Genomic DNA, 14,867 nt, shown 5'->3' with positions numbered 1-14,867 from the left:
GTTTCTTCAGATATTTCCATTCAGTCAGTTTACACACACACTTGTACTGCACACGTTACACTCCTCCCATCTCCCGGGAGCAGCAATAAACTTAACCTTCTGTTTGTGGGCGTCTCTTCTTCCTGTTTTTCTTAGTTAACCATGATTAATGTGTTTTACATCAAACTTCTGGACTTGTGCTTGTAGTGTGAGTGAACTGTTCCTTTAACAATAAAGTTCTGTTTATCCTGAATCAGCTGAGTCAGTCTTTTTATTACCATATTTATGATGTTACGGATACAGCAGCGGCTTCTGGTGGTAATATCGACATGCTTACATAATAATGACCAGAACAGCAGCATGTGGCAGTTATGACGCTGTGATGACGGGACTGCAGTGAACGTCCCACTGAGCCTGAAAAACAAGGTCACACTTTATAGTGCAGCACATGACTGAAGCCGTAATAACTCTGTGATTAAATAAGTAACTTATTTTATATGAAGTTATTGTGTAATCATTTACCTACAAATACTTAATACTAGGAGGTGAGCAGTCAGGTTACACAGGAAATAAATCATTACACTAAGTTTATTTAAGCAGTGCGTACATTCAGCGGGTTTACAGAAACACTGTATTTACATATTACTTCATAAGTACTCTGTATTTTTCAGGGCGTGGGCAATATCCATGGATTAACCTTGCCTAACTTCCAGGTGTTTTATTTTGCTGTACATGCCTTTTAAAAGTTAACAGTGATGGTGATTATGGAAGATTTAGTGAGACTTGTCTCCATCATTATAAAGTCACATACGCCCTGCACTTATATAATTATTTCTTTACTTCCTGTAAAAATGTGTTATTCTATCTTTAATGATGTAACATCATCACACTGTAATTTCAAAACACACTGAAATCCTGTGTAACTGCCTCTCACCCATGTGCTTCATACAATAATAATCAAAAGACTAAGCACTGAAATATTAAAAACTGAAGCTCCACCTGTGTGGATGATGTCACTGATGGTGGACAATGCTGAGCTACTGATGAAAACAGTGGAAATATTTCCATGTCTGGCAGTGGTGGAGGTGTGGTCTTTGGATCAGCAGGCTTGAGGGCCAGTGCCAGGGAGGCTGGCATGCCAGCTGCAGCTTGTCAAATGTTCACATTTTTCCTGTGTGGTGTGATATGGAGACAGCTGGAAAGCTGTCTGGAACAGTACTGATCAACAGTAAAAGCGGTTAACAAGCACGCTTGTTGCGAGTGGTGACTGAGGTTCCCACTGGTTCTCTAACATGCAGCTGACTGATCACAGGTCAGAAAACTAATCGTGAGCTCTTGATCAGGCCTATCTGAACACACTGATGACCTTTGACCTTTTAGTGTGAGCGGTTTAAAGTTTCTGTGTGAGAAACACAGACCTTATAGTATCATATCGCCCCATTAGAGCACTTCACTCTCAGACTGCAGCCTTACTTGTGGTTCCTAGAGTATTTAAAAGTAGAATGGGAGGCAGAGCCTTCAGTTTTCAGGCCCCTCTTCTAAGGAACCAGCTCCCAGTTTGGATTCAGGAGACAGACACTATCTCTACTTTTAAGATAAGACTTCAAACTTTACTTTTTGATAAAGCATATAGTTAGGGGTGGATCAGGTGACCCTGAATCCTCCCTTTGTTATGCTGCAATAGGTATGGATAGGATAGGAGCTGCTGGGGGATTCCCATGATGCACCAAGTGTTTCTTCTTCACTCACTATTGTTTGGACACCTCTCTGCATTTAATCATTAGTTATTATTAATCTCTGGCTCCCGCCCAGAGCATGTCTTTGTCCTGTTTTCCTCCCCTCACTACCAACCAGTCGCAGCTAAGCTTGGTTCTGCCGGAGGTTTATTCCTGTTAACAGGGACTTTTTCCTTCTCACTGTCGCTGTTCAAGTGCTTGCTCATAGGAGGTCATATGATTGTTGGGTTTTCTGTGTATTATTGTACAGTCTTTACCTTACAGCATAAAGCACCTTGAGGTGACTATTGTTGTGATTTTGTGATATTTAAATAAAAGTGAATTGAATATTTCTGTTTAGCCTCAATTCTTTTACATTTTTTTTCAACAAATAAAAGGAACAAACACATTTTTTCTAACTGGACACGCCCCAAACGTGTGAGTGTAAGTAAAGCTCTCTGAGATTTAAATGTGCTTTAATTATTGCTTCGACAGTCATCAGGGAGCGCAACTGTGAACAAGAACAACAGGGAGGAGGGAGAGAGGAGAAAACAACAGGTGTGTGTATGATTTATTTCATCCCATCACATATCACAGGTTAAACATGTAGAAATGAAGAGCATGATACTGGATATGCAGTGAGCATCATAGAGAATTCATAACAGTCAGCTTATTTCCATAGTGGACACTCTGAAGGGCTCAGCTGGAGAAGAGGTGAAGAACATAAATGTATGAATATTTACAAAGTTATTTGAATATGATCCTGTCTTATCAGTTTTCAGTGAACAGACCAAAAACCATCACAGACCCAAAATAATCAAACAACTTTTTGTATTCACTCGAAGCATTTAACAAACTTTATTCTGAAATGAGCTTTTTGACATTTATTCTCTGATATTTGGTCATCAGCTCGAGTCTCCATTAATGGGAATATTTCTTGATTCAACTTTTCTTCTGTTTGCATCAAATTCCATGAAAATCAAATCAAAGTGTGAGAGTCCCCTGATAATCATATTCTACAGAAAACATGCAGACTGTAGAGTATTTACACTCAATATGTTCATTTGTTCCCTTCAACCAATCAGTTCATCAAATAAAATCAGTCGCTGATTCAGTTTGATTGACAGGACAGATGATCAGAGGTGCAGAGTTTTTACCACCGTCTTTGTTACAGGGACAGAAGAATGGGTGGAGTTTGTGAGTGAAGGAGCAGTAAAGGAGTGGATAAGAGCTGCAGCACCTACATCATAAAAGGATACTACACCCTCCTCATAATCCACAAACACCCCCACCATCTCAGGGCCAGGCTGAAGATAGAGGGGGACTGAAGGGTCAGTAAGAGCTTTGTATTCATTTCCATTCCTCAATGCTACAGTCCAGAAACCATTATGAGGAGTCGCTGTGATTTTTCCCTTCCTGTTGATCGACTCTCTGGCCACTCCTAAAGTCCACTCAGTCTTTCCTTTAAGCTGAACCTTAAAGTAAAATCTGCCTGAAAAGAAACTCTGCTTTCCTAGAAGACCAGCACACTGAGAAAATCTCACTGGGTTGTCTGGAAGTTTCTTCTTCACATCACTACTGTGCACTTGTTTTCCATCATCACACCGGATGAGATTAGGATGTGCTCTATCAGGATCCAGAGTCACTGTCCGTTACCTATTGCACCTCCTCTCTGTATGCTGCCTCGTCATTCTTGTTGATGAGACCCACCACAGTCGTGTCATTGGCGAACTTGATGATGTGGTTCAAACTGTGTATTGCTGCACAGTCGTGAGTCAGCAGAGTGAACAGCAGTGGGCTGAGCACACAGCCCTGAGGGACTCCAGTGCTCAGTGTGTCTCTGAATGTAGGCAAAACAAAAGAGATGACTGTTGACTTAACGAGAGCACGGAGAGATCACTGTCCACTTAATATCAATAGATTGATGGATCCTCTGTGATGGTCATCATGAGCACCAAATTCCTTGGTGTCCACCAGGTGGAGAACCTCTCCTGGTCCCTCAACACAAGCTCCATAACTAAAATGGTCCAACAGCATCTCTACTTCCTGCAGAAGCTGAGAAAAGCCTAATCCCCACCATCCACTCTCACAATCTTGCACATTGCACTTTATGTAGTCCTGTGTTGATTGTCTGTTATATGTCACATGTAGCACCATGTACTGCAGTGGTACAGCACTGTGTACATGGTTGAAATGACAATAAAGCCATTTGACTTGTCTTGTCAAGCTGAACTATTGTCTGGTCTGACTGATGATGTGATTAGTTGTGTGTCTTATTTTGAAAGAAATATTCACACGTTACCATAGCGACCAGAGAGGAGGATGTTACTCTCAATGGTGTTGGCGCATTTCAGGAGGAAGCTGCTAATAAAGTTACACAATTACATACTGAATTCGCGTTTATTATTATATTTACAAAATACCACAGTTTTTGTCTTGGTCGTATCATTTTATTTTGTTGTATTTATTCGTGACACCTTTTACCCTTAAGGCTTTGTCGGGCTTTCTTTGTAGTGCAACCGGAGGCATGCACCTGAGGACAGGTGGGCTGTAACACACACGTCATATTATGAACCGTGATGCTGATGTAACTTCTCCTGAATCTGGAGATCCACAGGTGGCGCTAGTGCACCTCCAAGCTGCCAATAAAGAAAGAAGAAGAAGAAGAACTGTTCAGCAAATATGACGTCATCACAGATCGACCTAAGTGATCACCGAAGAAGGAGAAATGGCTGCAAGGTTACTGCTCCGCTCCGCCGTCAGAGCCGCGGCGGCCTGCCGCTCCGCCCGGACCCCCGCTCTGAGCCGCAGCATGGCAGCAGGAGGTGAGCTCGAGCCGGCACTGAATACCTTGAACCCGGCGGAAACAGGCGGTTTAGAGAGGGTCTAATCCGCGGGGAGGACGGAGAAAGCCGAGTGCTTCCTCTCCCGGTGACAGCGCCGCTCAGAAAAGACTTCATTCACAAAAGATATAAATGACGGATCGGCTCATTCTAAAACTTTTAAACGTTTAAACGGTCCAATCAGTAGATTTTAATAAACCCGAGTTCAGATCGGCACGCTTTAAAGGACGGAACACCGGAAATAGCCGCGGATAATTAGCTGTTAGCTGTTAATAGCTTAGCAGCGTTAGCAGTTTGTTAGCTTCGGGAGGTCAGAGTTCAATTTAACAGTTGACAGACCACGTGACTTTCGCGCATTGCTTTGTGGGTACCCGTGGCAACAAAATCAAAACACTGCATGAAGCGCTAATATTTCCAGCACCGGTAAACATTAATTCTGCGGTCTTAATCCCTACTTACATTTTATTTGCCCCAAAAACAGTAATGTACAAAACGACGGAGAACACGGCAGGCAAAAAAAAAAGGACGAGGGAAAAATTTTGTTGTGAAAGTTGTGAAAGGGCTAGACCCATACGAGCATACAGAGTGGAGTAAGGACGTTAGCGTGCTGCCCAACTTTCATCACGCACATATTTATTATTATATGGTCCTAAGTGTGACTGCATACACTCACAAGATGTTTATTAACTTCAGATCCCTGCAACAAGCCGAGGTCCAGTTTACTTTGGTGATTTGGACTATTCCATTTCACAGCTGTTGTTAAATTCTTTTCCTTTCTCCTGTACAGGCCAACGCAATCTATTTGTCGTTTCAGGTTGTAGTATTACACAACATTTTCAGATCTAATAGAAATAAAATGAGTGTTTCGTAATTCATTCAATTTATTGACTGTATTTATAACTGGCATTATTGTTTCATTGTATTATAGAATCTTACAAGAAAGAGGCAAAATTGTATTCCATTATGCTTTATTAGCTGCTTCGGTGAAAAGCAAATCAATAATGCAAAAAACCCCCCAAAAAACCCCAACATTGCAAAACAACATACTGGAAAACAGTTATTCATGACTTGATTGCTTCAATACAACCCTTGGGCACATATATGCGGGACGTTTCGTGGCTGTTTTGATATCGCTCTCTGTCTTAACCGATCAAATCTGGCTGTGGTAGCAGCTTTAAACTCGGTATGACCCAGGTTGATAGAGGGTGCCCAGTCTGGATCGCATTCCAGCATTTTGTAGGCTGGTTTTCCTACAAAACACAACAAACATTACCCCGCAAAGCCACAGTGAACAAAGCAGCATAGCGCAACGAATTCAATTCAAATCAATGTAAGACTTATTTGTAACCTACATCAACAATTATGTTATGATAAATTACGTAATAACTACAACAGAAGACTTACCTTTGTGGAAATGCTTGGAGCAGACTAACATGTGAGCTGGAGTGTTCTGAGACGTTATATTTGGTCTTCGAATGGCTGCAATCCAGGCCATCCGTCGGCTCTTTCTTTCTTCGGAAACATGGCTTGAACAATTTCTCTTCCACGACGTAATCCGATAAAAACAATCTCTTTACCCGTCGGCTTCCCGTGGCTGTCTTGCGACCGGCTATTGCAGTTAATAATACAACAGCTTCTTGCCATTTTTTGTGTTTCTTTTTATCGCTGTGTGACTGTTTTCATGTGAAAGCCTGCGTGCGCTAGTACCGCTTGCCACACGTTCCCAGAATCCTTTGCGGTTTTACCCCAGAATGACGTCACATTTTCAATCTCTATTATTAGTCAATTATTCAATTATACAAAACACTCGGTTAATCGATTACATTACTGGTTTCAGTTAGTAATAAATGTCTTCTCTGGTTATAATTATTTAATCTAATAGATTATTGATTGATCGTTTATTTGGGAAAAATCTGCTCTGTGATGATTTTTCCCAAATAAACGATCACTTTCACCTGAAGACAGAATCTCACATAAATGTGTCTAAATAAGAAATGTAAAGAAGACATGAACAGGACTGGCTTAAATTAAATGTTTAAAGAAGTCCCCAAAGTTTGATTCTGTTCATCTGGATGTTTCGTCACTCATCCAAGTGACTCCTTCAGTCTCAGCTGACTGCAGGTTTCCCCAGTCTTCTAAACAGTACATTTGCATAATGACTGAAACCACTGAAGGAACAGTCATTGACTGAGAACCTTCACAGACATTTAAACTTTGAGTTTTTCCTCATAAGTAAAGTATAATCTGAATTTTCTCCCTCAGCCTTGAATGGTTTTCTTGGCACGCTGTGAGGAACGTTTGATGCTTTATTTCTCATTTTTGTCAGTATCTTGTGAAACGATGACATAAACTTAAACACTTAAAAAAAAAAAAAAAAAAATCTGTATTATATTTTTTTAAACAAAGTATTGTTTTATGTGTATGGATGAAGATGAAGTCTGGTTTTGTGTTCACAGGGATTCCCACTGATGAAGAGCAGGCCACGGGGCTGGAGAAGGTCATCATGAAGGCCATGAAGCAGGGCGAGGTAAGATCGCTGAGGTCATTCAGCTCCGTTTGACCTGACAGGGTCTTTGGGGTATGCACATGAAAACGTATAAAGATAAACTCTGAGATGAAACTGATGTTGAATACCGTCATGCCCAACTCACCTGACTCCTCCCTTTCCTGTAGGACCCCTACAACATGATGAAGCCAAAGCACTACGCAGGTTCCAAAGCCGACCCCCACCTGGTTCCCTCCATCACCAACAAGAGGATTGTGGGATGCGTGTGTGAGTTGTTTTTTCCTGTGTTAAATTTGCCTCTGGGCTGAAAGGGGGCGGGGCTTATTCCTCATCGGGGAAACCAGAGCATGCATGTGACCTGCAGGTTAGGGTTCTCACCCAGTTTCCTGTGTGCAGGTGAGGAGGACAACACAGCCGTGGTCTGGTTCTGGCTCCATGAGGGCGAGGCCCAGCGCTGCCCATCCTGCGGCGCCCACTACAAGCTGGTTCCCCATGAGCTCCCCCACTGACCCATCTCCTCTTCCTCCTGTGGAGCAAGCGGCGCTGTCCGCTTCCCACCTTCTTCTACTTGACATACCTGCTGACCTCATCAGTTGTTGCTTACACGTTACATGTACTCGGGATCAGGCACGTTCGGGGAACAAAGAGTTTCTTCAGACATTTCCATTCAGTCAGTTTACACACATACTTGTACTGCACACGTTACACTCCTCCCACCTCCCGGGAGCAGCCAATAAACTTAACTTCCTGTCAGCCCGCTGTCTGTGTCATCTGTTCCACCTGAACGTGGAAGTGTAGCTGTGAATTTCTCACCCAGCATCAGAATAGCAAACTGAGGATGAAAGAATGAAGTGTATCTGTATTCACTGTCAGCTCTGAGTTTATTTATACAATTTTAAATATTAACAGACCTCTGTAGTTGTTTCTGTCTTGTCACATTAATGAATGTGCCAGATTACACATTACACAGATTATAGTGTGTGTTAGTGCTTTATTTTTGGACCACAGCTGCTGAATATATCAAGAAATGAAGAAAAAGGAAAAAAATGAAGATCAGAAAGTTATTGGTGCTAAATATGATGTACATAAAACCATAATACATCAGTGTTTTAACTTAGTTTATTCCAGTTCAGCTGGGTTTAGTGATTCAGTCTATTTTTTTTTTTTTTTTTTTTTCCCGCCTGTCCCGTTTGGTTCTTTTGCCATCAGAATTATTGTCTAAAGGCAAAGAAAGATGCCCAACGAATTTACTTTACCAAATGGACCATCCCGGCCTTGCCGTATTGGTCTATTTGATTCACCTTTGCTTTTATTGTTGATTTGATTTTATCTTCACTTGCTACACACGGGACAGACATGACGGGGAAAGAAAAGGGAGAAAGAAAGAGAGCGGGGAAGAGGAACGGTGATAAAGGGCAAAAAACAAAAACAGACACAAAATACATATATCAATCACCTGTTGAGAAAGAAAAAAGAGAAAACAAGCAAAAAAAGAGTAATATAATAAACAACATCGCGATAATTATGTGTATATAACAGTAAATACTAAATATTGAATATTATTGTGCAGCACGTAGGATCGACAGCGCACAGTGTTCTTTGAGGTAGGAGCCAAAAAGGGTGTAGTTTGTGTGTGTGAGCACCCATGTGTACACCTGTGAGCATGAACGCGCTTGTATTTAAAAGGTTCCTTCATGTAACAATCTGCTAGAGGGTGTGGGGAGCCACAGCCCCGTCCTCCAGGGCATGAAGCAGGTATGGAGGAGATCCAGGCTCCAGACATCCAGAGGCCCTCAGAGCACAAGAGACCAAGGAAGACCAACAGAGGGGCAGCCGTGCCACTATCCCAATAAGAGCTGAGGAGAGCCCCAGATGAGGGGCCACTCAGCAGCCCTGGAGCAGAAGCCAGGGGGGGTTGCAGTGACGTGCCCATGAGCTCCGCCGGCAGCCAGCTGTGCCAGAGTGACCGAGCCCCAAGCTGAGAGGCCGAGGGCACCCCACCCCCGAAGGGGCCCGAGCAAGCCGCAGGCTCCAGGCCCCGACAAGCAGCCACCAGGAATGAGCCGGTGCGTACCTGGACACCCATCCCCGGACACAAAGAACCACCAATGCACCGATGTCTGAGGGCGTCTGCCATTGGCAGGGGGAGTGGTGGGGGGAGATAGGTCTTCATACCTTGGAGGGCCTGAGATGTCCCTAGAGAGGTGACATCTGATACCCAACCTGACATATAGACACAGACAAACAGGCACACACAGATACAAACATCCATTCCCACCCTCATGCTCTCATATGCAATTGCTCAGCACTCACCAAACATGGAGACAGACATAAATAGACACTGTACACACAATCACACTTCCCAAGCGTACTCTAAGCCCCAGGTGTATAGAGTGTAATGTGACAAAATGTGGAAAAATTCAAGGGGGTGGAATACTTTTGCAAGCCACTGTACATCACATGAACTGGAGACCTCAGACAATGGAAGCCAGATCACAAACACTTTTACCAGAATCATTCAAAACTGCTCAGTCGATGGGATTAATGAAATTAATGAAATTTAACTGTAGATGAATAAGGTACAGATTATAGATGGATTATAGATTAAATATAGATTATAGATTGATTAAATATATTTGAAATGTAATCTCCAGATGCTGTAGTCACTGCTGAGCCTCTGGCAGCAGGGGGCACTTCTTGCTAACAGAATCTAAAGTGTTTCGTACATGATGCGATGAAGACACTGAGTCCTGTTCACAGCAGTGATGAAGTGGATTAAAGAGCCTGCTGGCGTGAGGCGAGGTCCGAGACGTCAGTGCAGACACGGGTGAGTCTTTTCACAGGACAGAAACCCATCAGATCTGCAATGATCGCTGTGGCAACAATATGATGAGAGTCTCCAGCTTCACCCTGATGCTGATGGAAAAAGTGCCAGGAGAGGAAAAGCAGGAAGATTCATCCTATCATATCATTCTGAACGATGTCCACCCAAACCAAATGATACAGGAACATAATTAATCTGCTTGCTTCAGACTGACTCTACGTGCATGCAATCACATTCATACAGCAGCGTGTATAATAGTGATGTGTCGGTCGCGAACGAAATGGCTCTTAGAGCCGGATCTTTGACGTGAACGACGCCAGCGGCTCCTTATCGCGAGCCGTGGGTTTTTTTCTTTCTCTCACCCTCTCTCGCTCTTTTTTTCCGCTTCACTCCGCATTTCGAGCCTTGTGCTTTGCGCTGGGCAGAGGGGGGAGGGGCGGTAGTTACACTCGCAGTAGCACAGGAACAGAGCCAGAGGGAGAGACAGAGAAAGACAGCCAGGGACAACAACGTCACATTAGAAAGGTATAGTAATCATCCACAACTATTTTCAGTTGCAGATGATAAAGGATTCAGAAAGTTTATTCATGCAGGTCTATTTGACAGAAAATGTGCATATTCTTTTCGTTTTCATATTTTAATTTATATTTAATTGTGTTGTGGTTTGCAGTGTTTTGTGTTGTTTCATTTTAAATTTGTTTAAAAGGAAAAAGCTGAAAATTTAAATAGTTAAAAGTTGAACTGTGACTAGTTGGTTTTTGTATTATATGATTTATTTATTACATTTTATGTGAAGTGAATAAACAAAAGTATATTTACGGTGGCCAAACTCCAAACTCCAAACTACAAAACACGTAAAAACTCCAAAACACGTACAAAAGACAACAGAAGTGCTCCAAGATGCTAGGCGCAGTGTTGAGCTTTTGTTACCTAGTGGCTACACAAGCCAGCAAGTACCAAAGACCTTATTTGGTGTGTGGTAGTAACAGGTAAATGAACATTTTTTTTTAAATTATTTGAATATATATGAGTGCTTGTGTATAAATACACAAACAATACACATATGCTTTCAATTGTGTAATTTAAGTGATCTAGGTAGCTCTGTTTTGGAAGTTCAGTTAACTCTAGGAATGCGTTTTGGAGTTTGTACATGCTTTGTCACTAGGGGCCACCACATATATTTATATATAAACATATATAAATAAAACCACTTTTTTTTTTTACATTAGTAATTCCTTTTGTGCATAATTTTATATTATTGTTAATAATAAATTAATTAAAGCAACAAAACAACTTGAAGAGCCGGTTCTTTTTAGTGAGCCGAGCCAAAAGAGCCGGTTCTCTAAAAAGAGCCGGAAATCCCATCACTAGTGTATAAACACGCTGTCTGAGGTCATATCAGTCCTCTAAAACTGCTGAATTATGTAAAACTTTCTATAGCAGAACTTTGTTAATGATGATCTCCATTTCCCTAAGAGCGACGCTGCTGTGTTGGTGTGTGTCAGCTCTTCCTCTTTTATTTTGGTGACAGGTTTTCCTTTTACTTCCTGTGTTTCTTTCCTGGATTCATGTCAACTGTCCTCCTGGTCCTCTTACTCGGTGCATGTATATCTGCTGTGAGTGTCCCTCTCCCTCGATGCTGTGCTCCCTCGCTCAGTGATTCTGGGTATTTTACTTGTCAATGAATTTTCATTTCATTTCCTAATGGATTAATGGATCAGAGGCGTGTCAGTCTCCTGATTGGAGTCTGAGAGGATGATACAAGTGAGATGAGGTCAAGAAGAGCACACAGATAACACCTGGAGCTGCCGGATGAACGTGGAGGAACACGTTAAATACCTGACGTGGTAGAGCCGACATGAATGTTGGTATTACAGCAGTTCCGCAGCGAGGAGCTCAGTTCAGGTGATCTCGTCCTCCATGTTGGCTCCTGAGACCTCAGGCAGATTTCAGGTGAAGCTTTAAATTTCACAGGAAACAGCAAAGGTCACAAAACTGAGGTCTGAGGAAGCAGCCAGACCTGTTTGAGTCAGAATGTCCAGTCTCACCTGCACTGAACGGACCAGCATCACAGAGGAGAAGGTCACAGGCGAAAGCAGGACGTCTGATGGTGCCAGCGATGCAGCGCTGGGGAGCCTCAAATGAGCTGAGCTCACACTGAGAGTTTGTGAAAGTTGCTGGTGGTGACACTCACTTGTGCTTCTTTTTCTAGTATGAACATTTTACAGAGGTTAAATTTAAGAGGTTAGGGTTCTTCACACTGACAGAAAGGAGACTGGTATGATCCAGTTCAGGTCTGAGTGAGCTGTATGTGGCGCATCATGTAGAGTAAGTTTGACATCCTCGTCTTGGATGGTCTGTTAGTACAGTGACCTCACAGCAGCCTTATTATTGGTCACATGATGTCATTAGAAATGCTCCAAATGGCTCCAACAGTGCAAACACGATCCAGAGGTCCAGTTCAGGTGAAGCTAGTAGACAGTTAGCAACTACGGCCACCTGTGTCACCATCAACCTGTCTGTGAAAGAAGCCACGCCCCTAATAATGCAAAACAAGTGAGTTATAAAAGCATTCTATCCCATACAGGTGTAAACATGTTTGTTTCTGCTGTAAAGTTTTAACATGGGAGTCTATGCGGACGGACTCACTGCTGCCTCTGCTGGATGTCAGAGGAACTGCAGTTTTGGAGCTTCATCCTGCAGGTCTGGTGTGCGTCTGAGGCGGTCACGGCACATTTATCTCAGGCACAAAGCTAAAGTCTTTACACACACACACACACACACACACACACACACACACACACACACACACACACACACACACACACAAGCCCGTTCAGCTATCTTAGTGAGGACCTTCATTGACATAATGGTTTCCCTAGCCCCTTACCCTAACCCTAACCATTAAAAATGAATGCCTAACCCTTACCCTAAACCTAACCATAACCTAATTGTATCCCTGAAACTAAAACCACATTTTGAGCCTCAAAAATGTCTTAAAATTTGTAAGGACTGGTGTGTGTGTGTCCTCACAAGTGACTGTTGGGTCTCACAAGTATAGTAGTATGCAGATTTCGGTCCTCACAAAGATAGCTAGACAGGAACACACACACACGTGTGGATTACAGTCAAAGGTGTTTGTGTGTGTGTGTGGGGGGGGGGTCTTGTCATGACCCAGCTTGTCCTTCTTGACCTCTGTTACACTCCTGGGAGCTGCACACGATGGAGATCTGCTTAGTTTCCAACTGTGTGTGCAACATTAGACACATAGAGCTGCTTCTCTCCTCCTGCCCGTGCAACCAAACAGCACCGTCTCCAATCATCTGCTGTTTCCTTGGTTACCTGTAATGGCGCACATGCACACACACACTCTCCTCGCTCTGGCGCTGCTGTAATACCAACATTCATGTGTGTGTGTGTCTGTCTCTGTGTGTATGTGTTTGTGAGTGTGTGTGAAAGTGTTTGTGTGTGTGCGTGCTCTTTCTTGTGGTGTTTGGAATCTTCCTGCTGTCTGTGCTGTTCACTTAAAAAAGGTTTAAGATCCAGGTGTTAAAGAGTTCTGCACAGCTCCCAGGACACAACTGTTGTTACTGACACCGGTGGCCATTATCTGAACTTCAGGTGAGCTCACCTGTGCGGGTTTCCTTCAGTGTCTGATGGCAGCAGCCTGACTGCACAGCAGTGAGCTGTGTGGGGATAAACGAGAGAGCTCTCTAGCCTCCAATGCCACCTCCTCAGCCTCCTGAAGGGGCCCGCTCAGCAGAGCCCTGGTTCATTTCTTCTCTCTGAGATCCACCGAGCCACCGAGCAGAGGTTTGAGCAGTCTGAAGGAGCTGTGCGCTTTGATTTCACTGCAGGTTTCAAGTTCAACTTAGATCAAAACATAAGAATGGTCACCAGTGTGGCCACAGTCTGGAACTTTACAGCTAATGACTTCATTATTTATCAGTCTTCAGATTACGCAGATATTTTTCTAACACTGTCTCTGAGAAAATCATTTATTAAAGTCAAGTTTTGAATTTATTTTTCTTGTGCACAGACTGCAGCTCAGCTTAAAAAAATAAGACATGAACATAAATATTACCTATAATTAGAATCATTCACACAACAGGCAATGCCCCTAACAATAAACACATTAAACAGGTGAGTTATAAAAAGCTTCCAACCATACAGCTGTTATGAAGGAGGAAATGATCTATATAGTTTGTGTATCAGACTGTAAACACTGCTGCCTCTGCTGGACATCAGAGGAACTGCATTGTTGTTCAGCCATAGAGACTGATGCCTGAGCAGTTAAAAGAGCAAATACTAAGAACTCTAACCTGTGAAAAGCCTCTTCAAACCACCGTTACCCCATCCAGTTCTGCCAGCCATCCACTCTCATTCCCTCTGGACCAATCATCTCTCAGCTGGAGAAACTCATATCCCACATGCAGCCAGCATTAAAGCCCCTGTCTCCTGGTGTCCTGATGGAGGTTCATATCAACCTTCACACACAGATGTTCTGGGTGCAGATCTTGTTGTTACTGTTAGGTTAGTGTTGCTATCGAGCAGCTCGCTTCCTCTTCCAAAATCCAGTCTGTGAAAATCTGAAAACTTCCATCTGGATTGTTATGTTGAGGAAAACCGCAGTTTTGAGAAATTCAGCATTTGCTTGAACTAATCCTGGAACAGGAAGAAGGTATATGAGCTGGGATCAAACCTTTCCTGTTTTTAAATTGGGCAGTCTGCCCTTCAAGACTCTTCTCATGCTCTTCTTGTAGTAATAATGGGATTTCCATGAAGCCCTTTAAGAAAAAGAACCACACTGAAAGCCATCCAAAGGTGCAGAAGAAAACGGTCTTGAAGGGAGATTGGCAAAAAGTTTTCTATGTTTTCTATGGGCAGGATCCCAAAAGAGTTTCTCGTCTGAGAAGGAAAGAACAACAAAGACACGTTTCAACTTTAAACTTAGTGTTTTTAATGAAAACATTCTGGACTACATTACCCAACAGCCCCAC

General features: G+C 42.9%; 1 protein-coding gene across 1 annotated transcript; it reads left to right on the top strand.

Annotated features, from left to right (window-relative positions):
• Positions 1-4,365: 4,365 nt before the first annotated feature.
• Positions 4,366-7,689, top strand: LOC116321686 (cytochrome c oxidase subunit 5B, mitochondrial-like). Its single transcript, XM_031741599.2, has 4 exons — positions 4,366-4,519; positions 6,994-7,064; positions 7,211-7,310; positions 7,440-7,689. The coding sequence occupies exons 1-4, from the start codon at positions 4,423-4,425 to the stop codon at positions 7,550-7,552; spliced, it is 381 nt and encodes a 126-aa protein (XP_031597459.1). The 5' UTR covers positions 4,366-4,422; the 3' UTR covers positions 7,553-7,689.
• The last annotated feature ends 7,178 nt before the right edge of the window (positions 7,690-14,867 follow it).

The sequence above is a fragment of the Oreochromis aureus genome, linkage group 7 (assembly GCF_013358895.1).
Source record: "Oreochromis aureus strain Israel breed Guangdong linkage group 7, ZZ_aureus, whole genome shotgun sequence".
NCBI lineage: Eukaryota > Metazoa > Chordata > Actinopteri > Cichliformes > Cichlidae > Oreochromis > Oreochromis aureus.
The sequence above is the reverse complement of the archived record's forward strand: the minus strand, read 5'-3'. Positions and strand labels throughout refer to the sequence as shown.